This window comes from Pleurodeles waltl, chromosome 5 (genome assembly GCF_031143425.1).
Source record: "Pleurodeles waltl isolate 20211129_DDA chromosome 5, aPleWal1.hap1.20221129, whole genome shotgun sequence".
Classification (NCBI taxonomy): Eukaryota; Metazoa; Chordata; class Amphibia; order Caudata; family Salamandridae; genus Pleurodeles; species Pleurodeles waltl.
The window spans coordinates 344,766,252-344,791,369 of NC_090444.1; the positions used below are offsets into that span (position 1 = coordinate 344,766,252).

The 25,118-nt window shown below is 43.6% G+C and overlaps 1 protein-coding gene across 1 annotated transcript in view; it reads right to left on the bottom strand.

Moving 5' to 3' along the window:
• PCSK2 (proprotein convertase subtilisin/kexin type 2) overlaps positions 1-25,118 on the bottom strand; it is a 1,091,080-nt gene that overhangs the window by 541,317 nt on the left and 524,645 nt on the right. The window contains exon 3 of the mRNA XM_069234088.1: positions 16,128-16,241. Coding sequence (XP_069090189.1) covers positions 16,128-16,241 — 114 coding nt within the window. The remainder of the gene's footprint in view (positions 1-16,127; positions 16,242-25,118) is intronic.

Below are 25,118 nucleotides of genomic sequence, written 5' to 3' on the forward strand. Positions count from 1 at the left end.
ATGAACTGGAAATGAAGTGGTTGAAAGAGAGGAAGTCAGAGTCAATGTTTTGTAGGGAATGTTGGTTCTAAGCAAGGAATTTATCAGCAGGGAGTTCCTCTGATCGAAGGTTGAAATGGATTCCCGCAGCAAGGTAGAGTTTGTGGTGTTCCAATTGACCCAAGGACTGGGATTGATGTGGTGATCTTGAAGAGATCAAATTCTTGTCATTATTGAAATAAATTAAGACATTGGAAGCTGGAATTTCATCTTAATCAGAACAGAATGATAAATAAGAACCAGGTTCAGAATTCAGGGTTTGTACATCCCCACATTAATTAGCTCATACAGCCACAGAATATACAGAGACAGAGAATGCAAACGTTTAAGGTGTTCCAAGCTCCAGTGATGCAGGCTTCAAAAGCCCCAATGCATCAACAAAGTGCCAATGGTCTCCGATTTAATTCAAATCCAGTCCCTAATTAAAACCAAAACTCCTTCTAAAATTAGAATCAATTTTAACAATTCCTTTGTTTGATGCCTTTGAAGGCTATACTTCTGACCAGTCAACATGACAGTGCCTGAGGTGGAGAAGAAGACTGTGTACTTGGCGCAGTCTTAGAAGCAGACCAGAGTTGTTCATTGGTAGAAGGTGAAGTGAATGGCCACCCCATATAGTTCTTGATCGATACTGGTGCTACTCGCTCTACTGTTAGAACAGCGGGGGTTCCAAACCTACCCTTCTTGGGAAAAAGAATCCATGTTATAGTAGTCGCAAATCAGAAAATGACAAACCCCGTAACAGAAGAGGCACCTGTTAAAGTATTGCCCTTTGAGGAGACTCACCAATTTGTGGTGTGTGATTCGAGTCCTGTGAGATTACTAGGACTTATTTGTTGAGCAAGTTAAATCACATTATCTATTGCACACTGAAGGGTGGTGAGTTCCATACCCATGATGAGAACGTAGGGATTAAATTGATTAATCAAATGCCAGAGATTCAGTTGTATACTGTAATGACATCTGAGAATTTACCGCCAGATCTTAGAGATATGGTGAAGCCTGAGCTCCCGGACTTTTCAGGAAAGGACATTGGTCTCATAAAAGGAGTTGAGCCTTTTTGCATTAAATGATAGCCCAATGTTGAGTATCTAAGAACCCTACAGAAAAATCTGACCCCCAAAACAATTGCTGGAATGACTCCAGTGATCAGGTCATTGATACAGCAAGGCATTTTGAAGGCAATACTGGGAACTCCATGTAAGTCACCCATTAAGGGCTTAAAGAAGCCTAAGTGTAAGTAACACACTGTGCAGAACTTGAGAAGGATTAACAATATTGTTACTCTCTGTTGCCGCTTGGTACCAAATCCAGCTATGATTTTGTTTCAAATTCCATGTGAGGCTGAGTGGTTCACTGTCATTGATTTGTGTCAGGCCTTTTTTTCCGTTCCCTTGCATGAGGACAGCCCATACCTTATCACCTTCTGATTCCAGAACTATGTTTAGGCATGGTGCAGAATCCCACAAAGGTATACAGACAGGCCCATCAACCAGATCCTTAAAAAGAATCTTCAGGCCTTCACCAGGCCCTGAAATTCTGTCCTAATTCAGTATACCGATGACCTGTTGGTGGCGTCTGAAACTCAAGAAGCTTGCAAACTAGGCACCAATGCCTTACTGACCACTTAGCTGAGACTGGACATCAAGTGTCCCCGAGCAGGTGCAGTATTGTTAGAAAGAAGTTCTGTACCTTAGACATCACATTGAGAAGGGAGTGGGGAAGGTGTCACAAGAAAGAATCAAGGCGATTCTAAAAATGAATTCACCAACCACCCAGAGAGAAGCCAGGATGTTGTTGTTAACCAGGGATACCCAACGTTTCTCTGGTACCCAAGCCTTTACAAAGGGTGACACACAAAGATATGTCTGATCCAATACCATAAGATAACAACTGGTTAGTTGCCTTCCTAAAGCTGAGAGAAATTATGTTGTGCCCTGGCGCTAGAAATGCCTGATTGCTATAAAGCTTTTACTCTTTTCTGCAATGATAGGGAGGGCTGCACTCACTCAGTGCATACACAAATACATGAAAATGCTGTACGTGCTGTGGCCTATTCTCCTACTCTTGACCTTGTGACCACAGGACTGCTCTGCTGTCTTAAAGCTGTGGGGACATCCCCTGACTATTCTTGTGTCACAGTCAGTTGAGATATTGTTGACACTGTAATCACACCAAGCAACTCGCAAACAGCTGCTTGACAAAATATGAACAGATTATACTTGCTGCTGAAAATGTTACCCGTAAAAGATGTATTACTTTGAATCCTGCTACCCTCGTGCCTCTCCCAGAGTGTGAAATGCTGGGGAGGTTTGAGCATGACTGTCTTGAACTTACTGAACTATGCTCCAAGCTGAGAAAAGGTATACAGGATAAGTCACCAGTAGAGTCTGAATGCATACCGTTGGTGGATGGGTCTTGTCTAAGAGACAATGAGGAAAACTTGAGAGCTGCCTATGAAGTTTGTACAGTCTTGGTAGTAGTTGAAGCTTCCTGGCTTCAAGAGGTGATTTCTGCACAAGTGGCTAAATTGGTAGCTCTTACTATATTTACAGGCAGTATGTAGTGTTGTTCATGATTTTGGGTAGTTATGGTCAGAATGCGGGTTTATGACATCCTCTGGCTCTCCTATTTGTAATGGTGAGTATATTATGAGATTATTGAAAGCTCTACAGCTTCCTGGAAATAAATCTGTTTTGAGGTGCTCTGCTCACTGCAGTGGCTATGTGACCACGGGCAACAGATATGCTGTTTAGGTTGCTTGATTCTGTGCATATGGGTCATGAACATTCAATGGTGAATATGTGAATGAATCCAAAGGTGAGAACAATTATAGCATTTTTTGTCAACAACAAATACCTAGGAGGAAGTGAAGAGATTGCAGGAGGAAGTGTTGGAAGCAGATTAGCAGGGTTGGATCAGAGCAGGATGTTTGAATAGAGATGATGATATATGGGTTTCTATAGATGTCAGACCGGTGTTGACGGGCAGTATTCTATCCCCAATGGCAAGGCATTTCCATGGACCTTCTCATATTGGAAGAGAGGCCATGGACGTGCTCATATTGGGAGACAGGCCATGGTGAAGTTGCTTAGACAGGACTGGTTCAATCTACAATTTAGTCTGGTGACTGCAGAATTGTGTCACAGATGTGTCATGTGTCAAAATATGAATGTAGGGAAAAGAACTGCAGTGACACTGAGCCACATAGGAAGATCAGGAAGGCAGTTCAACAGAATGCAGATTGACTTCATTAAAATGCCTGTGTGCAACAGACTGAGATATGTCCCAGTGACTGCGTGCATCTTTCCATGTTGTGTGGAAGCCTACATGGCCAGGGGAAATGACAGTCTCATGTTAGCCAAATTGTTGTTGAGGAGGATGATACCTAGGTTTTGTTTTCCAACTTTGCTAGAGTCAGACCAAGGAATTAATTTTAATAATGAGATCCTGAGAATGTTGCGTGCAACATTAGAGGTGGAGCAAAAACTACATTGCAGTTATCTCAAAAAGACTTCTGGCATCATGGAGCAGGTGAATAGGATGCTGAAAGCCAGATTGGCCAAGGTGTGTGCATCAACATCTATGAAGTGGCCAGACGCTTTGCCTATTGTATTAATGAAACTTTGCAGTGTTCCTGACAGAAATACAGGATTCTTGCCTTATGAGATAAGCATGGGGAGAGTTATGGGACTGACTGCAGTGTCTGCAAATTCACTTGTGAACATTACGGATGACATGGTTCTTGGCTATTGCAAGGGACTAGCTGATGTGGTCTGTTCTGTGTCCTGCCAGACTGAAGCTGTTACAGCCTCTCTACATCTGAAACAGTGTCATGATCTCAGTCCTAGCAACTGGGTTCTGGGGAAGAACACAGTTTGAAAGTCACGTCTGGAGCCTACATTGTGAGGACCATACACCAGATTATCCTAGTGACGAACACAGCTGCCAACTGGATTCATGCAGCCCACACTTGAAGAGAGGAGTGTCTCCTTGATGATATGACAGTATCACTTGCAGAAATACACCCCACAACTGAGACACCACGAGACAAGGGTGCACAAAGTACAAGGATCAACAAGGGCCTGTGACAGCTCCTTCTAGGCCTGAGGGGCTTCTTGATGAATTGACAGTAGAGGAGTCTTGGCCACAATCGCTACGTAAGCCAGACTCAGACCCTGACAAAGAGCCTAGTGCTGTGTCAGGCTAAGTAGAGGACAGTTGGCCAAGGAGGCAAGCAAGAGAGAGATTGTGATTGCCTCAGGAACAAGGATTGAGCACTGTCCCAGAGGATAGTGAGGAGTCTGACCTAAGTGACAGCAAAAGTGAGCAACCAGCACTTAGGAGATCAAAGAGAGCTAGAGTGTCAAGTCAAAGTCAACTCATCTCCTGAATGACATACTTTACTGATAATGATGATGGGGGGGAAACCTGTAATTTGAAGGATCAAAGTGAGTTTACGGTTGAGCCACCATAAAATTGAACTGCAACCTGAACCGAGTGTAAACTGTACTCTCATCTAACAAACTGAGTTGCAAAATTACTGATTGTTTGAACTGAACTTTGATTTGCAAATAATTCAGAGGACATTGTTTAAAAAGAATTAAGAGTCCCCAGGCCCAAGGGAGCAGAAGAAGGATAAGGGTGTCACTCAGAAAAAGACGTAGTAGAGCTAAGGAAGTCTTGTGAAGGTTTTTTACATAATTTAATTGCACAACAATAGAATTGGGTTTTGCCATTTGCACAAGTGGAAACGTTCAGAGAAGACTCTAATTGCTTCTAATTTTTCATGAATGGTCCGATTTTAGAGAAGTTATGTAAACTAATAACACACATAAACATAGATATATGTTAGGGGGAGTGCTGCTTTTCACTATTGTAGTATTAATCATTCTTTTTATAGGATTGTCTTAACCCTCATTTCCTGCAGTTGCTAAGTGTTGGAAAATGGGTTATTGGTAGGGCAGGTAGGTACCTACACCTAGCAACAAGCCACTAACCTCCACATAGGTACAGTTAGGTCTCAGTAAATTAATCCCAGCTCAACCCTTGGTAGCTTGGCAACGAGCGTCAAGGCTTAACTTAGGAGACAAAGTGTAAAGCATTCAAATATCACAAAACAGTAATTAAATAAAACACAGGAAACAGTTTAAAAATCCAAAACCAATTTATAAAAATAGTTTATATTTTTATCTTTAAAATGACACAAAAACGATTAAAATCGGTTCAGGGGAACCGGAGATATGAATTTTTAAAGAATTATTACTTTTCTAGCGCTTAGAAACAAAAAGCGCCAATCGGGTCATCTGGTTTCACCTCGACCGGGGCAAAGTCAAACTTTCAGGCCGACCGCGATGGAGCCCTGCTCGGCTACAGGTCGCGGGAGGCCTCGGTTAAAAAGTTACCTTCTGACTTAGTCTTTATTTTGAAGTTTTTCTTCACCGGGACGAACCTGCCAGTTGAATCCGACCTCCTGGAGCCCTTGTCCGGATACGCGATGTGGGTTTCCTCGGTGGAGACTTTTACCTTCGGACTTAGTCGTTTTTTCGAGATGAAAATCCTTCGACCGGGGTAAACCTGGATCTTGATCCGACGTCCATGGAGCCCTTCTCGGATACGATGGCTGGGAGGTCCCGGTCAACTTTTTACGTTCGGACTTAGGGGGTCATTCTGACCCTGGCGGTAATTACCGCCATGGCGGAGGTCGGCGGTAGCACCGCCAACAGGCTGGCGGTGCACCGCTGGGCATTCTGACCGCGGCGGTTCAGCCGCGGCCAGAAACGGAAAGTCGGCGGTGTACCGCCGACTTCCCGCTGCCCTTGAGAATCCTCCATGGCGGCGGAGCGCGCTCCGCCGCCATGGGGATTCTGACACCCCCTACCGCCATCCTGTTCCTGGCGGGTCTCCCGCCAGGAACAGGATGGCGGTAGGGGGTGCCGCGGGGCCCCTGGGGGCCCCTGCAGTGCCCATGCCAATAGCATGGGCACTGCAGGGGCCCCCGTAAGAGGGCCCCACGAAGAATTTCAGTGTCTGCTTTGCAGACACTGAAATTCGCGACGGGTGCAACTGCACCTGTCGCACCTTCCCACTCCGCCGGCTCCATTCTGAGCCGGCGTCCTCGTGGGAAGGGTGTTTCCCGCTGGGCTGGCGGGCGGACTTTCGGCGGTCGCCCGCCAGCCCAGTGCGAAACCCAGAATGACCGCCGCGGTCTTTTGACCGCGGTACGGTCTTCTGGCGGTTCCCGCTTGGCGGGCGGCTACTGCCGCCCGCCAAGCTTAGAATCACCCCCTTAGTCTCTTTTTTGGATGTTTTTCTTTACCGGGACGAACCACGAAGTCAGGCCGGGTCGCGGTTGAGGCAAGCCGGCTAGAATTTCCGCGGCGGGTCGGTCCCTCTCTGGAGCTTTTTTCCAAAAATTCTCAAATCTTTTCCAAACTTCTGGGGCTTTACCCAGATGTTCTTTTAAGGTTCTTTTGGGGTCCACAGCTCACCCCAAGTGTCCAGAAGTTCTGTGATGGTCCTTGGGGGGTGCGGACTTCAACTCCCAGAATGCACCTGGCGCAAACTCCTTTTTGGCCACTGGACAGTGGTCAGCTGGTCGCTTTCTTCAGGAGTTGGTGCAGGGGACTCTGGTTAGCAATTTTTCACCTGTAGCAAACAGGGAGTCCCTCCTTGAACCAGTTGAAGCCAGGCAAAGTCCTTCTTGTGGTGAAGCCCAAGTGTGCAGCTGATGCAGTCCTTCTGAGTGCAGGTTCCAGGTGCAGGCCAGGGGTCCAGCAGGGCAGTCCTTCTTCTCCTTAAGTTCTTTCTTCTTGAAATTTGGAGGGGATCTGAGGTGTGGGTGCAGGTCTGCCAGTTTTATCCTTGCTCCTGGGTGAAAAGCAGGGGGGCCCTGGTTCTCCAATCAGGGACAGGGTCATCCCCCTGTGATGACCACTTCCTGGGAAGTGTGGCAAAAATTCATCCCAGAAGGCAACAGTCTCTAAAAATCCAACATGGATGAATCTGATTTTTGGAGGTTACATCTGGCTGAGCCCACCCACTGGTGTGGCTAAAAATCATAAACACACCCCTCTCCTGCCCTCTCCCAATCTAATCAAGGGGGCACCTAGCTGTCTGGGGTTGCAGGATGTGGGGGTGTTGCTGGGTGCTGCAAATGTCCTTCTCTGCCTTTGAAGACCAGTTTGGCAGCCCTCCCCCTTCCTGCCTCACCATCTGCTGAGGGGAGATTCTCTCCCCCAAGCACATTCCTTTGTGTGAAGCCTGGCCACTTCACACCTCATCAAGGCAGCCTGGTAGAAGCTGCTGCAGGCTGGCCAATCAGAGCACAGCAGCAAAAACAATGCAGAGCTGAAATTGGCAACTTTTTAGGTAAAGTCTAAACTTTTTACCTGAACTAGTTATATTAAATCCAACAACTGGAAGTTGTAGGATTTATTACAACAATTAATTTGATACCAAATTCTTGGTATGCAACATTTAAGGAGACTTTAAAATTTAAAATAAAGTCTGCCCATTCTAGCCTATGAAGGCCATTTACTTCAATGAGGGAAAAACGTATTTGGCTGTTTTTACCTCACCAGGGCTTATAAATCTATTTTTATAAAGTCCCTGCTTATAGTTACATGGCACCCAGCCCTAGGGGCACATAGTGCACACCTTAGGGGTGACTTATATGTAAAAATAAGGTAGTTTAAGACTTTGGAAGTACCTTTAATTCCAAAGTCGAATTTGCATATAACTTTAATTTAAAAGCAGCCAGCAAGGCAGGCTTGCTTTTAAAATGACACTGGGCACCTCAGCAGTGCACCTAGGTGTGCACCACCTATGCTGTGGTCCCTAAACCTACATGCCCTACCATATACTAGGGACTTATAGGTAGGTTAACTTAGCCAATTATAATTAGCCTAATTTGCATATCCATTTTACACAGAGCACAGGCCCTGGGACTGGTTAGCAGTACCCAGGGCACCATCAAAGTCAGGAAAACACCAGCAAAAAGAGGAAAATGGGGGCAAAAAGTTATGGGGCCTCTGCAATCAGCCCTGTTTTCTCACACTAAGCTTAGGCCTAATTTTACCCCTTTGACCCTGAGTCCTATAGACAATAGTTTGCACAAATGCGATTATAAGGCTTAGCATGCAGACACATCTAGAGGACATTTTTCTACAATAATTATTTTAAATTGTTAATTTTAAATTGCTTTATGAGTACATTGACATGGAGGCAAGTGATTGCTCTGTATGTACACAAGTTCTTGAATCACCTGCACAGGGCATCACATGCTATCATATTCTGGTGACTTGTGGTGTACTTGTAGTCTTTTATTAAATATTTTCTATAGACAGGGTAATTTCCAGAATTATTTTTTGAATTATGATTTCGTTTTTTCAGAAGTTCCCATGCCTGAACATTTGAATTGTCACCCCAGTGTTAAAGAGATAGGGATAAATGTGTGGTTCTTTAAACCCATCATGACTTTAGGACTGCCTATGTTCACCAAAACAATTTGACTTGCATTTTGACAGGCATTGGAAAGAAATGTCTCAATTTAGTAGAAGACAGGAAGAGAAACATGGAGTCTAAGTCAAAGACAAACAAGGACCTTAAGGATCAGCATAGGTGGGCTGGAAAAGAAATTGAGCATAAAGTGGCAGGAAATCAAGCAGCATTGACTTTGCATTGGCAACACAAAGCGAAATTGTGCATACTTGCAGACAAATATTCACTATATTAATGAGAAAGAGTGAATGATATCAAACATTTGAGGTTAGAAGAATGATTGTTGTTGGGTAAAGATCTTGTTATTCCTGGAGTTTAACATATTTGTGGAGAACATACATATTTCAAGTTGCACATGGGATGGGATGGAATAAGTTGTTTAGGTGTGGTCTTCCTGAAAATATATCATGTGGAACATTTTAATGATCTTGTTAGGGAACCGAATTCCAGAGCTAAATGAGGTGGTAGTGTTAAAGGTGTAGAGGGAGACACCTTTGGTGCAATGATTCCATCTGTAGATGTGAGTTAAATGACATAAAGATTAGAAAGCTGCCTACCACAGTGGATATATTGTCCACCAGTACGCCAGGAACTTTATTGGTTGAAGATACTGAAATTGTAGCCATGAGAGCCAAAGTTTAGCAAAACAGACTTGTGTTAGATATTCTCCTTGCCAAAGAGGATGGAGTCTGCAGGATGTTAAAGGTCCAGCAATGCTGTACCTACGTCCCTGACAAGTACAAAAACTTGAAGGCATATAGTAAGAACAGTACTGGGAGTTAGAGGTTATGGGTGTTTAGGAAGTGATTGGAGATTAGTTTTCTAGGATGGGAAGATGGTTTGGAAGTGGAATAGTGGGTTCTGTCTTGAGACCTCTTATCATTACTGCCATTTGTGCTGTATGTCTGTTTATTATCTTCCAGGGATATCAATATGTAAAGGCAAGGAAGGAAAGACAACAAAAAAGTGACTGAAAAGAATTAGTAGAGATGTGGAAATGGAGGAGAGTCAGATTTTATGATAACCTGAAACTTCTCTGAAAATACTAGATGGAGGTTGATGAAAACCTCAAGATATTGACTTTATCTCACCTGCTATGGATTCACATGTGTGATATTGTGATGGCTTACATCACCATCAGAGGGGAATCGAAGTAGTGCAATTTAGACTCCATCCTTTACACGTCATCATTGCACAAAATATGCATCTACATTTGATATTGTATTTACTGTGTTGTCTTAATAAGATGAAAATGTGTGCATATTTACACATATTAATACAATATAATCACTGTAAGACTGAAGTTTAACGTGCATACTAATGTTCATAGAAAGTGCTTACATGCATTCGTTATTCACCTTTTGCATTTATTAAGTTGCATTTATTGAAGTAACATGTATTTTGCTTTCTCACATTTCAACTGTTCTAAAAAGTTAATGTTTGCAGGTATAACCATGTATTTGAAATGCACATTAAGAGTTCAGTTAAAGTCAGACTAACATAACTGATTGAAGACCTTAATTCTAATTTGTGTTTTGACTGGATAGTGTGTTCTTTTCCTTTGCATGTGTGTTGTAAGGCTTTGTTAGCTAGTGAAAAGGAGTACTTTTTATGTATCAGTTTTGCTGATGGTAAGGTCTGGGAGAATAAATCTTGGCATGAGAGGTGAAGACTTAATGAGCAGCTGAAACCTCCTATTCATTGTGTACAGGGAATGTAGAATGTCTAATGTCTTAATAACTGTCCGGGATCTGTGGGATGACAACTTCAGGTGGTATTGCTAATTCTGATCTGAAGATGATTGGCCCTTGGAGGGAAGGAAACTGATAACTTTCATGTTGAAGATTCTGTTTTTTAATTAATGCTTATGTTGTTAGAAGTTAAGATTAAGTTATAGTATTTCGAAGTTACAAAATTATCTTCAGTGAATTGTGAAGAACTAAGGTAAACATGGATCAAACATTCCTGAATACTACTGACCTACTTCACACCATACCTTGCCTATTAGAAATTGACTGGCATGATAAGGTTCTGTCTGTCATATTTTCTGTGTAATTATCAATTTACACCACTTGCTTCTAGATCTACGACCTACTCCATAACCTGTTGTTTTCAAAATATTCTAGCTCAAATAAATAAAGTGTTAAACATATGATAATTGCAAAGTGTCATACGTACTAATGATATAAGAATATTATATAGCACACAACTATTCAAAATTGAAATATCGATTGCAAATTGTTGGAATTTAAGAGGGAAGAATATTACACATAACCTACTAATATCTCTAAATGAATGACTGAGGAAGAGCTTCTTTCTTCTGCTGCAAACAGAAACCTTATTTCTTTAAAAGTAATTTTGACAAGAATGCTTCATTCTTTGTCACAAATTGTTTTCTTTTACTATTAATGCAAATTCATGCTTACATCACATCTTTTAATAGCAGCATTGATTTCCAGAGGGCACACAAAATGTCAATAAATCACTACCATTCTATATCCATTTATTAAAGTCTTGTGACTTTTAGATTATCACATTTTAGACTTCATCCATTACACGTCATCATTGCACAAAATACACATCTACCTTTGGTATTATATTAACTGTGTGCCTAAATAAAATTAATATGTGTGCATATTTAGACATATTAATGCAATTTAATCAATGAAAGACTAAAGTTTTATAACGTGCATGCTAATTTTAATATAAAGTGCTTACTTGTGTTCATTATTCATCTCTTGCATTTATTCTTTAAGTTGCATTTATTGAAGTAACATGTATTTCACTTTTTCACTTAATCTTAATCTGAAAAGTTAATGTGTGCAGGTATAACCATGTATTCGAAATGCACATTAAGGCCCTCATTAGGAACATGGCGGGATGGCGGGATGCCCCGCTGCAAACCGTGCTGGTGGTCAACAAAAGACCGCCAGTATTGACGGCCCGCATCCCATCAAATAATGACGCATGTTGGCTCCCCGACACTGATGGTGGTGAGGCCTACCATGTGCCATGCTGCCGGTCATTGACGGGGTGAATGCTGCTAGACCCTCACCACCACGTCACTCCCTACACTGCCACGCCTATTATGAACTCAGTTTTAGGCGTGGTGGTGTATGGAGAGGCGGCTATGGCGGCAGAACAGAATCCAGGGAGCCCGTTACCTCCCGGAGCAGCGCAACGGACAAGGTAAGTGCTGTCCGAGAGGGAAGGGGGAGGGGTGTATGTGTGTGAGTGTGTGGGTGCATGGGGGTGTGCATGGGTGTCTGTGGGGGGATGTGTGTCTGGGTGCATGATGCGTGCATGTCTGTGAATGGGTAAATGTGGGGTGTTGGGGTTTGGGGGAGCTGTATGTAGGGGTGGGGGATGGTGAGGGTAGGGGTGGGGGGACCTGCATTGGGTTTTGGGGGTGGAGGGTTAGGGGGTCAGTTTTCAGGGTTTGCGGCGGGGGCTGTTCTAGGGGCTTGGGGGTGGGTAGGTGTAGTGGGAAGGGGGGGAGGGGCCAGGAATGTCACATACAGGTGACAGGAATGATTATTCCTGTCACCCATATGCATTCCACCAGGGATTCCCTGGCAAGGTAATTCGTCAGGGAATCCCTGGTGGAATAGGGATCGTAATCCCTCAGCTTGTCCTGCCTCCACCGCCGGACTGAATGTGCTCACAGTCGGCCTGGTGGTGGACTGTGGCAGTGGGTGTTATTGAACTGGCTGCTTTGTAGCCAGTTCACTACTATGTTCAGAATATGGCGGTCTGGGCTGCCATGCTGTTGGCGGTAATGACTGCCACCGCTGGCGTGGCGGACCAGACCGCCATGTTCATAATGACCACCTAATATTTTTAGTTAAAGTCAGGCTTGCGCAACTGACTGAAGGACTTAATTCTAAGTTAGTGTGTTCTTTTGCAGGTGTGTTTCAAGGCTTTCTTAGCTAATTAGTTTTGTTTTAAGTATTAGTTTTGCCGATAGTAAGGCCTGAGAGAAAAATTCTTGGCAAGAGACATAAAGATTTAATGAGCAGCTGAAGCCTCCTATTCATCCTCTACCAGAAACGTAGGATGTCCAAGATCATAGTAATTGTCTTGGATATGTGAGAAATTCAAGTGGAGTTGCAAATGCAGATGACGGATCTGAAGCCATTTGGTCTTTGGAGTGGAGGAAACCGATAACTTTCATGTTGCAAATGCAGATGACGGATCCAAAGCCATTTGGTCTTTGGAGTGGAGGAAACCGATAACTTTCACGTTCAAAAGTTCTGTTTGTTTTAAATAATGCTTATGTTGTTAGAAGCTAAGACAGACTTCTCCTAGACTTTGAGGGGTACAGGCATCACTGCTTCCCTTTATCCTTGCAAATGGGAAGCTTCATGCTAAACATGTAATCCTTTTCTTTGGCGGTCTTCTACTGAAAGCTATGCTGTGCTATCAACTTCTCGCATTTCTGAATTTCTGATTTAGAATTGTGACTGTATGAGTTTAGAATCATTTCATGTTTAAAAGAGAGAGTGTGTGTTCTTTATGGAACACCTATTTTTAATTCTCAGTTTCTGCTTTGTATTTTAATTTGATGAGACTGAACCAATTGAGATATTTCATCTTGCCAGCAGTAATTCTATATCCTGCACGTTTTCATGACCTGTAAAAACACTGGATTTATTATTGATTGGAAATAAATCTCTTAACTCTAATTTCCGATTTTTCTTATTATTGTGTGGTTAAATTAGTTTCATAGAAATCTAAAGTGTTTGATATTGTTGATTTCCTCGCCATCTCCATCAACATAAAAGATATGTCCTGTAAGACATTGTAAAACACACTTCATGTGCTCCCAAAGATGGTAGACATGCTAAGACATGGGGAGTCACTGTATTCGTAGGAGAGCTCAGTTTTGCCTAAGTCCATTTATGATCCCAAAGCCCATATTTTGATTTAGAGGAGTGGCAGTATTCAAGAACTTTTGAATTAAGTTTTAGCAGTGGAGAAGCGAGTATCAATAAGGTCATCAGATTTTTGGTCCTTAGTGTGTGGCTAAATGGGCTTCACAGAAATCTAACTTGTTTGATAATATTGATTCTTCAACAAAGTAAAAAGATAGGTCCGGTGAGAGATTGCAAAACATGATTCATGCATGCTTGCAACTTCAATCTTAATTTACTGTCAATTGAAACAGCTACATCGTCATATATATTCAACATTAGACTGCCCTACTGAATATCCATGTGAAGAATATTGACATATAAGAATATTGAGGGACAAAATAGTGAAAGATAAGTGCATTAGGGAGATATAAATTTACTATTCCTAACATCTACGTACCTTGAAGATATTTGTACCGCCTAGGTAGATATGTGAAGTTAAGTATAGAAAATCTAGACTTACATGTCAATATTTTTTTTACAAAATTCAGTTCTTGATGTTTAGTACCCTCAATATTCTGATGTAGATATTTAGTAAGCACACAGAGTGCTTGCTCCGTGGGGTCTGTGGGGTGACCTTGTTTTCAGTGGAGTGGAATAACTTATGGTTTACATGAACTCCTGTACTCTGGGAAGCAGAACCAACAGTGTTAATAAAATGGCATAGTTCTATTTCCATGCAAAACAAAATACTTAATTGTTGGTCAATATTCTTTTAATTGGATCTGCTCAATGTATGTAGTTGTATTTATTTGTCACGTATTTTCCATATCGTCTTGAACTGTTCTGTTTCAATGTGCTTTGAAATGTTCAAATACGTAAACAATATAGCTACAGAATGTGTCACATAAGACGTATTTAAATGCATAATACTCATTATTTACCTTATATTGTTTCATAATTCTGTGAAATGAGCGGCATAATTTAGACATCTATTGCTCCAGAATGGCTGCAGATGTTCAAAGGAATACAGCCAAAACAATAAAGCAAAGAACTGTGTAGGAGTAGTCATAAAATTCTATAGTGCCAAGTGCTTGGCAGAGCATCTCAGAATATGAAATACAGATTGTTTACTCATCTGAGTCCAAAGATGTAGACATTTTACATTTTATAATGTATATATCATGTAATTGTGCTCTGCTTGTTTTTTTTAAATGGCATTAGAAACAAAGTATCACTTGTCAAGCATTTGGCAAAATCAATGATTTCATTTGTAAATTCATTATATTTGCACTCTGTTTAACAGTCATAAGTTTTGCAATCAATAACAATTTTCCTCAAATATTTTGCTACAACGTTCAGTTGGAATATTATATATTCAATAGCACGTTTGTTCCTTAATCCATCCCATCATTCTACAAAAGTCAAAGAAAGGGTTTCTATTCCCTCACATTTTAATAACTTGAAAAGAATGAGATTTGTGGAATCACTACTACCTGTGAAAATCATATTGTTTTGCCTTTTCACCCCTGGTTTTTGATCAGGTGTCGGATTTCCAAGTACAACCTGTCTAATGATTCCTATAAATTCGGTATTAACTGCAGTCCCTAGTGCAGACTTTTAATTTGAAAAGCTGATATAAGAGGCACCGAAAAGGATGTGTGTTAAATGTGTTTACACACATTAACACATATAGAATGAGCGAGAAAACCGTTGTCTCGCTCAGCCTTTTACTGCACACAGGTAGTTCTGCAACAGAGTAGGCCCATTTTAAACTGTATATAGCTTGATGCATAACAGCTGTAAGCTATAGTAATTCATTTGGATACTGAATGGAGTAGATGTTGGAGACAAAGTATACAGTATGTGTTTTTAACAAGTGCGCACTTCATGTTTAAAACTGTGTTAAATTACAATTTTGGATTGACTTGTGGTATGAGGCCAGAGACTATTCCTTGTAGACAGATTCATAGTCGTAATATTTAGCCCTAAGGTCAGAACTACCTTGAAAGTTCTTTCACACATGTTTAGAAGCCTATGGGTCTCTGAGTCGCCGTTTTAGGCTGACATGCTGAGTAAATTGTTTTGCCCCTATGCTGGCAGGTCGAAGGTACCTCAGAAGAATTTGCCCTCTTCAGGAGACATTATTTTTCACTACTAGATAAATATAGGGGTGTGATTTTCAAAAGCTGTTATTGGTATCTCTATTAATTAAGGCAGTAGAAGCTTCTAAACTGAAATCTATTCAGAGGGAAGACATGTTTCCGGTTCCCCCAGGAAGCACCCTCGAATGAATTGGACCATTTGTGATCTTCAGCAGATTGAAACCAAATATGCTGGTTTTGCCAATTTTTGTTTTTTGGTTGACACAAAATCACAACTAATTCATATTATGCTTGCATGGATGATGCTAAGGGAATTTCTTTAACTAATAAACGGACCACATAAGGTTGAAAGATTCACCAATCTCGTACTACATGTCGTATGGCTTTTCCTTACAATATAAACACTGTTAAAAGTGCTACCCATGATAAAAAAATGAAACCAAGCCATAAATTCTTAATTTATGACAAGGCCAGATGTGCATCAGGTAATGTTCTGTTTAGTTGCTGCAGAAACTAGATAATTACAATTTTCTCACAGTTTTCAGTGTTAACGTAATACTATTTCTGCTTTATGCAACATCAGGTAACGTAATAAATATAAAATTGAATGTTAAAATGTAAAACTTACCAGATACCACTGCTTTGTGAATAATGGATCATTCATGTTGATTTCAATTTCATTTATATCTCTGTAGCCTCTTTTCTTTCTACCAAAACCCTCTTGCTGCAAAACCTTTTTTACCTAGAAAAGAGACAAACGTTCATTTCATTTTATTGATGACACATATTACTTCTTTCAAACATATTTTTCTAAACCTTTCTTCATTTGTTTTACATTAGTCACATATCTGCACAAAGAACTGATGTGTTTTCATAAAAATCAATACAGCAAAAAGGAACACCTAACAAATCACAAATTCAGGGCTATTACGGTTTTTTTCTCCAAGAAAAGTATTTTTCATCCCTGACTGAGAAACAACAAGGAATTAGCAAACTTGCTACTATTTAGCATTAGGATGTCCTTACTGTACCACTATTATTCATAAAGGGGTTTTATTGGAAAAACAGGACAATATCTAAAACATCAACTCATTTTAAACATTATATTATCACGAGAGTATGTTATAATCCAACCAATGTGAATTCACTACGTCATCAGATCTTTTCTCCTACATACTGCCAGCACATCAGTGAGTGATTTAGACAACAGATGTGTGAGAAACGCACCCTTTAAGCCCTGTTCACCGCTATTTCTTTGACTGATGCTAGTGGTAACTGACTATGACTGTGCTCTGAGCTCTGCTAACCAGGCCTAGGCCAGTGCTCTGATTAAAAAGGTATATGATAATTAGGTACAATTACAATTGGCAATGACAGGCCCCTGTAAGCCCCTAGTGCTAAACAATTCAGCAAGGGGGGGATCAAACTACTTTTAAGCCCTTAATATATAATAGGGTAGGGAGGCCCACTAGATTTCCTGCATATGAATGTGCACTACTGTGTTACCTGCTGTCATTTTTAAAGGCAGCCCTGCTTTGCAGACTGTCTTTAAAAGTAAAATATATACATATTTGACTTTGGAATTCAAGTTACTTCCAAAGTGGTACTCTACCTTATTTTTACATATAGGTCACCTCTAAGGCCTTTTCTGTAAGAAAAAATCCAGCCTTCTAGAAGCCTCTCCTGATTGGTCAGCCTTAACCGTCTTAGCCAAGCTGCTTTGATGAGGTGAGAAGTGGCAAGGGTGCAGATGCAGAGAACAGGCCAGAAAGGGGGCTGGGTAAATCAGACTGGGCTTCAAAGACAGCGGGTCAGCAATGAATGCCAGCCAGGAAAGATGGCAGGCCCAGGAATGGAATTTTCAAAGGGTGTGGAGGGGGAGTGTTATTGGAAATGAGCCACACCAGTAGGTTGGTTTAGCCAGGTCTTACTCTCCTGTATTTTCAGCTTCATTTTATTATTTTTACAATAGCCACTTTTACGGTCTTGTTTTATTTCTCTATATCTAGCAGTTTTTGTCTAGGCCAGCACTACGTTCTCAAACAAGACATTCTTGCTCACTCTGTGCTTCTTTCAAGGCTGTAGCAAGATAGGTTGCCGGTGAACGTGGTACAAGTTTTGTCTCTGACATTCATAGAAAACACATATCCTTACGTAGGGACATTTTCTCAGAACATCAGCTGTTTTATTATAACAACACTTCCCTGTCCCTTACATGTTAGAGAGAGATTCTAGCCAGAGAACCATGATTGCATGCTTTTTGCTGAATGCTTTGCCACACCTGTTTATGCAGACTTCAGGTCTTTGCTCAGGTATGGGGGATGATGTCTTCCCAGAGGGACCTAGATAGGAATTAGTTTATTGACTCTAGTGACAATATGGTAGGGTTATTTTTATGCTTTACTCTCCTTGTCAGAATTTTAATCTTGTCATGCTGTATCGTCCTGGTTATTGGAGCACATGCTTTGCTAGCTAAGATGCAGTCACTTCATTAAAATCATATTGAAACATATACTGCCTCTGTTTGTCATTGTGTATGTGAGACCAATGTAACTGAGAGAAAAGGATGAGACCTGAGTGACCACAGTTTCCCTGAGAAAAAAATTATGTCATGCACTCGGCTGCCCAATCATTCCTGCCCTTGGGTAGAGATGAGGCACTGCTAGTTAGCCGGAGCAAAACCCGGATTGGGGCAACAGGTGTCACCTGTAGTGGGTCAGACTCAGTCTCCCACACTGCAGGCGATTCTGCCGCTCAAAATCTAGTAGTGTTATTAGAATAATGAGAGCCTACGCAACACTTTGTGGGACAAGAATATGCTACACTTTGGAGGAAGCTGTCATGCTTTTGGGTGGCACCTTGTGCCTCAATGGACAGGGGTGCCCCCCTGCTTGTCACCACAGATCATTGAATTAAATATGTGAGAGCTGCATAGAAACTCAGGTCTGTTACCTGAAACTACAAGCAGAAAAAGGACTGCCCTGCTGGAACCCTGGTCTGCACCCCAAAGGATTGCACTCTGAATGACTGCTCCTGCTGCACACTGAGAGCTACAGCCCTGAAGACCGCCATTCGGTCTGGATTTCAGGTTTGTTCCGCTGGAAGTTCCAGGCTTCCAGGATTTGAACAGGGCCTCGGAGATAAACAACCTGATGACATTGCATTGAATCAGCCTGCTGGAGGGGACCACACAGCATCAAGAAAAGATCCTCCAGAACATTCTTTAAGTCTGAAGATAACATTTTGGCTAGGGCCTCCTGCTTACTATATCTTATATACTTAAACCACATTTGGATGAATGTACACAGAATAAATCTACTGCATATGTAAAAAATACAAAAGGTATGTGCATCAAAGTATTACTTAACAAGGCTTTTCTTTTGTGAGGATGTATAAGGAAAAACAAAAGAAAAAATAATGGAAAAGATGTGATGAATAGACAATTGCCAAACCACAACAAGCATTTTCTAACTCGCAATTCACTAAATATTTTGTTTCAGATGTTTCCCGCATACTTTCAAATATTTTTAGGATTATTTGAAGTATGCCAGCTTGTCTCTCAGGGCTGCAAAGGTCACTATCTCCCCTTCGCAGGAGTAAACTACTTGCCAAACATAGGGATCCCAACCCTGCAGGTGGGTCTCTCTGCCTTCTGTGGAGCCTCTAATGCAGTGGCTCCATTGAAGGAAGTGACGCTTTTACCAAGCAGGTGCTATATTTAATGCAACTATTGGGAGAATTCGTTTGCTTTTTTTTAGAATAAACTCCAATTCTGGGAGTTTTTTCTTGAATAAAAAAGCCCATGGAGTGTTTCCTCTGCCTGGGACCGCCATGCTTGAAAATTCCTTGTTGGGGTGATATTCCACCAATTCTGATTTTACAAAGCAGGATTAAAAATGTATCCCCATAATTGGATTTTATGCATACCTGCAATTTATTCTACAATTCTAAAGTACTAAAAAGAAAGGTTCCCTGGCCCATCTGACCTACTTCTGGGTAAAGTTCATCACAGCTCAACAATCACGAGTTATATGATGATGTTCACTGTTAGAAATGGGGTCTTTGGTTGACAGTCTGGTTACCCCCTGTTCAAGCAAGGACCCTCACTCTAGTTAGGATAAAAGAGAATCACCCTCAGCTAACCCCTGCTTACCCCCTTGGTAGCTTGGCAGAGCAGTAGGCTTAACCTCAGAGTGCTAGGTGTAAAGTATTTGTACCAACACACACAGTAACTTAATGAAAACACTACAAAATGACACAACACCAGTTTAGAAAAATAGGAAATATTTATCTAGACAAAACAAGACCAAAACGACAAAAATCCAACATACACAAGTCAAGTTATGATTTTTTAAAGGTTTAAAATAAAAAGAGTCTTTAGGTAGTTGTAACACCACACTAGCGCTGCTAGCGTGAAAATGTACCTGGTTTGCGTCAAAAATAACCCCGCACGGGCGGTGTGCGTCGAAAGTAACCCTGCACGGCTGTGTGCGTCGAAAACAACTCGGCACGGCGGTGCGCGTTGAAAAAGCCAGCCACACGACGATCCGAAAGTCCCGCGGCGCAGGGTGCGATCTCTCAGCCTCCGTCAGCGATGCTGCGCGTCGTTTCTCCTGCTCCAGGCGTCGGTTTTTCGGTCGCGTTTCCTGCGGCGTCGTTTCTCAGCTGCGGAACCGGCGTCGCGTCGTTTTCTCAGCCGCGATCGGATTCGCGTCGATCTTTTCTCCGCACGGCGCTCGGTGCGTGTATTTTTGTCCTTAGGCTGCCAGCCTCTCCTTTCAGGGTCCCAGGAACTGGAAGGGCACCACAGAGCAGAGTAGGGGTCTCTCCAGAGACTCCAGGTGCTGGCAGGAAGAAGTCTTTGCTATCCCTGAGACTTCAACAACAGGAGGCAAGCTCTACATCAAGCCCTTGGAGATTTCTTCTTCAAGATGGAAGGCACACAAAGTCCAGTCTTTGCCCTCTTACTCTGGCAGAAGCAGCACTGCAGGAAAGCTCCACAAAGCACAGTCACAGGCAGGGCAGCACGTTTTCCTCAGCTATCAGCTCTTCTCCAGGCAGAGGTTCCTCTTGGTTCCAGAAGTGTTTCTAAAGTTTGTAAGTTTGGGTGCCCTTCTTATACTCATTTTAGTCTTTGAAGTCACCTTTCTTCAAAGGGGACTCACACCTTCTTGTGAGATCCTGCCTTGCCCAGGCAAGGCCTCAGACACACACCAGGGGGCTGGAGACAGCATTGTCAGAGGCAGGCACAGTCCTTTCAGATGAGAGTGACCACTCCACCCCTCCCTCCTAGCAGAGATGGCTAATCAGGAATGCAGATCACACCCCAGCTCCCTTTGTGTCACTGTCTGGTGTGAGGTGAAAAACAACCCAACTGTCAACTGACCCAGACAGGGAATCAACAAACAAGGCAGAGTCACAGAATGGTTTAAGCAAGAAAATGCTCACTTTCTAAAAGTGGCATTTTCAAACGCACAATCTCAAAATCAACTTTACTAAAAGATGCATTTTTAAATTGTGAGTTCAGGGATCCCAAACTCCACCTGTCCATCTCTTCTCTAGGGGAATCTACACTTTAATCATATTTAAAGGTAGCCCCCATATTATCCTATGAGAGAGAGACAGACCTTGCAACAGTGAAAACGAAATTGGCAGTATTTCACTGTCAGGACATATAAACCACATTACTATATGTCCTACCTTATCCATACACTGCACCCTGCCCTTGGGGCTACCTAGGGCATACCTTAGGGGTGCCTTACATGTAAGGAAAGGGAAGGTTTAGGCCTGGCAAGTGGGTACACTTGCCAAGTCGAATTTACAGTGTAAAAATACACACACAGACACTGCAGTGGCAGGTCTGAGACATGATTACAGAGCTACTTATGTGGGTGGCACAACCAGTGCTGCAGGCCCACTAGTAGCATTTGATTTACAGGCCCTGGCACCTCTAGTGCACCTTACTAGGGACTTACTAGTAAATCAAATATGCCAATCATGGATAAACCACTTACATACAATTTAAACAGGAGAGCATATGCACTTTAGCACTGGTTAGCAGTGGTAAAGTGCTCAGAGTTGAAAAGCCAACAGCAACATGTCAGAAAAATATAGGAGGCAGGAGGCAAAAAAGTCTGGGGATGACCCTGCAAAAGCAAAAGTCCAACACGACCCCCTACCAGCCTAAAGCCAGGGGAGAACAATCAATACCTTGATGTACTTCCCTGATTGGGGCGATAGAACAGGGACCCAGGCCCACAACAGCAGGGGCATGCTCCAGTTCTACGCCTTCCTGACTCCAGTTGGATCCCTCTGTCCATACTCTCAGGGCCCACTAAGCTAACCCATGGGGAACCCTTCTCCACATCTACAGACACCATCTGTGCAACACCTAACTTTACTTTGCTCACAGATGTATTGCAATGGGCAGATAGTACCACCAGGGCCAACACAATGGTGTTGCCCACTCCACCCCTGGGGTGTGACTCTCGTCCTTCCCCCCCCAGGGGCAACTCTGTCCACCAGGACAGCAAGCCACAGTGGCCCCAGACAACTGTCAGGGATGAGAGCCCGACCTCAGGCCTCTCTAACCACTGTGACTGCGGAGAGTGGGGGGTGGTAGCCCCAGGTGCCTGGCACCCTTTGACCACTCTCTCTTCCTCCAGGTCAGGGATGACAACCTGACCCTGGTCCTCCCCTCTGGGGCTCTGTACCCTCCCTGCAGAAGCGGCACCCCCAGAGTCAAAAACTGTCAGGGTGCTTGTAGAAGCAGTCCTGCACAATTCTTCCATCAGTGCAGGGATGTTAACCTGCAACTGATCCTCCAACCTGGGGTCTGTACCTTCAGGTTGGACCAGGGCCAGGGGTGAGGCTTCCCTCCCCCTGCCCTCTCTTCTGGGGTCCTGAACCACCCAACTAGGAGCGGCCCCCCCAGAAGACAACATGGTAGGGGCACTGTTAGCAGTAGCCCCTTCCTCCAGGTCAGGGGGGACACCCTTAACCTGGCCTTCCAATCCAGGGCCTGTACCCACAGACTGGATCACTGCCTGGCAACCCAGGACTTCCTGGGGGGCATACCTACCCCCTACCAGGTCAGAGTTTACCCTCTGAACCTGGTCATCCAACCCAGGGTCACCACCCTGCGGTTGAACCACTGCCTGGCACACCAGGACTTCCTGGGGAGCACACTTACCCCCCATCAGGTCAGAGTTTACCCCCTGAACCTGATTATTCAACCCAGAGTCACCACCCTGCGGTTGAACCATTGCCTGGCACACCAGGACTTCCAGGGGGGCACACTTACCCCCCTCAAGGGACACACTGTCCCGAAGGGCCACACAAGAGTCTGGCTGGCGCAGGTCTCCTGACCTCTGCCCATCTGACAGAGTCTGGATTCCCCCCAACCCAGAAATGGTCTCACCAAGGTCATTCATGGGGGGCTCTGCTCTCAGAGCTGACCCCTGACCCTCCAGGTTCTCCACTGGGGTCCGCAACCCCCTCTCAACCCTCTGTCTGGACTTCTGCAACCCCTCACTAGGAGTGGTACTGCCAGACACCAGAACTGGTGGGACGCTGGCTACAGCCGCCCCCCCAAGTTCTCCTGACACTGTGGGGTCTCCCTCAACAGATGGCCCTATGGTACAGGCTAGGCTCCCCTCCTGGGGTTCCCGCAGGGAACCCTCCAGGACCTGGGACCGGATCTCGGGCACCTTGGGCCTCAACCCATCCCCATTCCCTCTCCTCTGAGACTGGACATGGGGTCCCTCACCCATCCCACTACACTGGGACCTACCTGGGACACTACAATCCTTCCCTACCTCACCTGGTTGGGAACTACCTAGACCACTCCTCTCAGGAGCACCCCCAAATGCCTCTTCAGACTCTCTGGTACTCACCCAGAAGTCTGCCTCCATTGTAAGCTCCCTGGGGTCAGAGAACTCACACTCCACCTGGTGTTGGCATAGCTCTGGAAAATAAGGACTAGACATCTGCTCTCCAGCAATTACATCACTCAGCCCCTCACATGAATTAACCAAAGTACCCTTCACCCAACCATCCAGTGACTCTGCTTTGACAAAGCACCCCACATCACCCTCCTGAGACTGGTGAGACAGTACCTGACTGTCCCTGACACTCAACCCACACTCTTCTGGGATGTCTTCACACTCCATAACCAGGACTTCTACTTGGGGGGAACCCCTCTCCCTGTCACTCTCAACTAGAGTCAGTAGAGTGTCCCTCCCACCAGTAGGAATATGACTCCCCATGCCAGTTCCCCAATCCACCTCAGAGACCCTGTGCATCACTGGAGCTACCTCATACCCCTGAACCTCCTGGCGTGTGTTAACTCCATCCTTCAAGTAGGGCACCACCTCTCTGGGCATGTGTACTTCTGCAGCATCACTGGATATACAATTGTTGCTGCCACCATTCCAGCTGGACTCAGCCCTCATGACTTCCAGCTCTTTCAATTTAAGCTCGTAAGCATAAATCATTTTTTTAATCTCTAAGTCCCTCCTCCTTTCTGCCAGGGCTAAGGCTCTCTTCTCCTCGGCCCTCTTAAGCTCTTCCAGACTCCGGATTCGAGCTAGGAGCCTATCATCTCTTTCTGTTCCCTCCTCAGGGCCACTGCCCTCCTCTTTGGAGTAGTCCTCCTCCTCAGAGTAGTTATCCTCCTCAGACTCATTTGGTGGTGTTGCCTGACAACGTTTCAATTCATCCTGAAACAGGGCTGACTCAAGATCCTCCCTTCTGGATTCCTTGTTCACAGCCAGTCCCCTTTCCATGCAGAATGCTTTAAGCTGCCACTTTTTATACATAGATAGGTGCCAGAAATTGACTTCCATTTCTGCAAAGGCTTCACAACCAAAAAACAAAGTCCAAAAATATCATCAATACTTCCAGGAGGACATCAGAGAACAAAAAGCAGAATCACAAGACAAGTAGTATGTGGTCACGTAGTGGTCTGAGATCAAAACAGTAGTGTACACTTAATTACTGTATGTCAAGTACAAATACAAGTCCAAATCCCGACCGCTGGTCACCAATGTTAGAAATGGGGTCTTTGGTTGACAGTCTGGTTACCCCCTGTTCAAGCAAGGACCCTCACTCTAGTTAGGATAAAAGAGAATCACCCTCTGCTAACCCCTGCTTACCCCCTTGGTAGCTTGGCAGAGCAGTAGGCTTAACCTCAGAGTGCTAGGTGTAAAGTATTTGTACCAACACACACAGTAACTTAATGAAAACACTACAAAATGACACAACACCAGTTTAGAAAAATAGGAAATATTTATCTAGACAAAACAAGACCAAAACGACAAAAATCCAACATACACAAGTCAAGTTATGATTTTTTAAAGGTTTAAAATAAAAAGAGTCTTTAGGTAGTTGTAACACCACACTAGCGCTGCTAGCGTGAAAATGTACCTGGTTTGCGTCAAAAATAACCCCGCACGGGCGGTGTGCGTCGAAAGTAACCCTGCACGGCTGTGTGCGTCGAAAACAACTCGGCACGGCGGTGCGCGTTGAAAAAGCCAGCCACACGACGATCCGAAAGTCCCGCGGCGCAGGGTGCGATCTCTCAGCCTCCGTCAGCGATGCTGCGCGTCGTTTCTCCTGC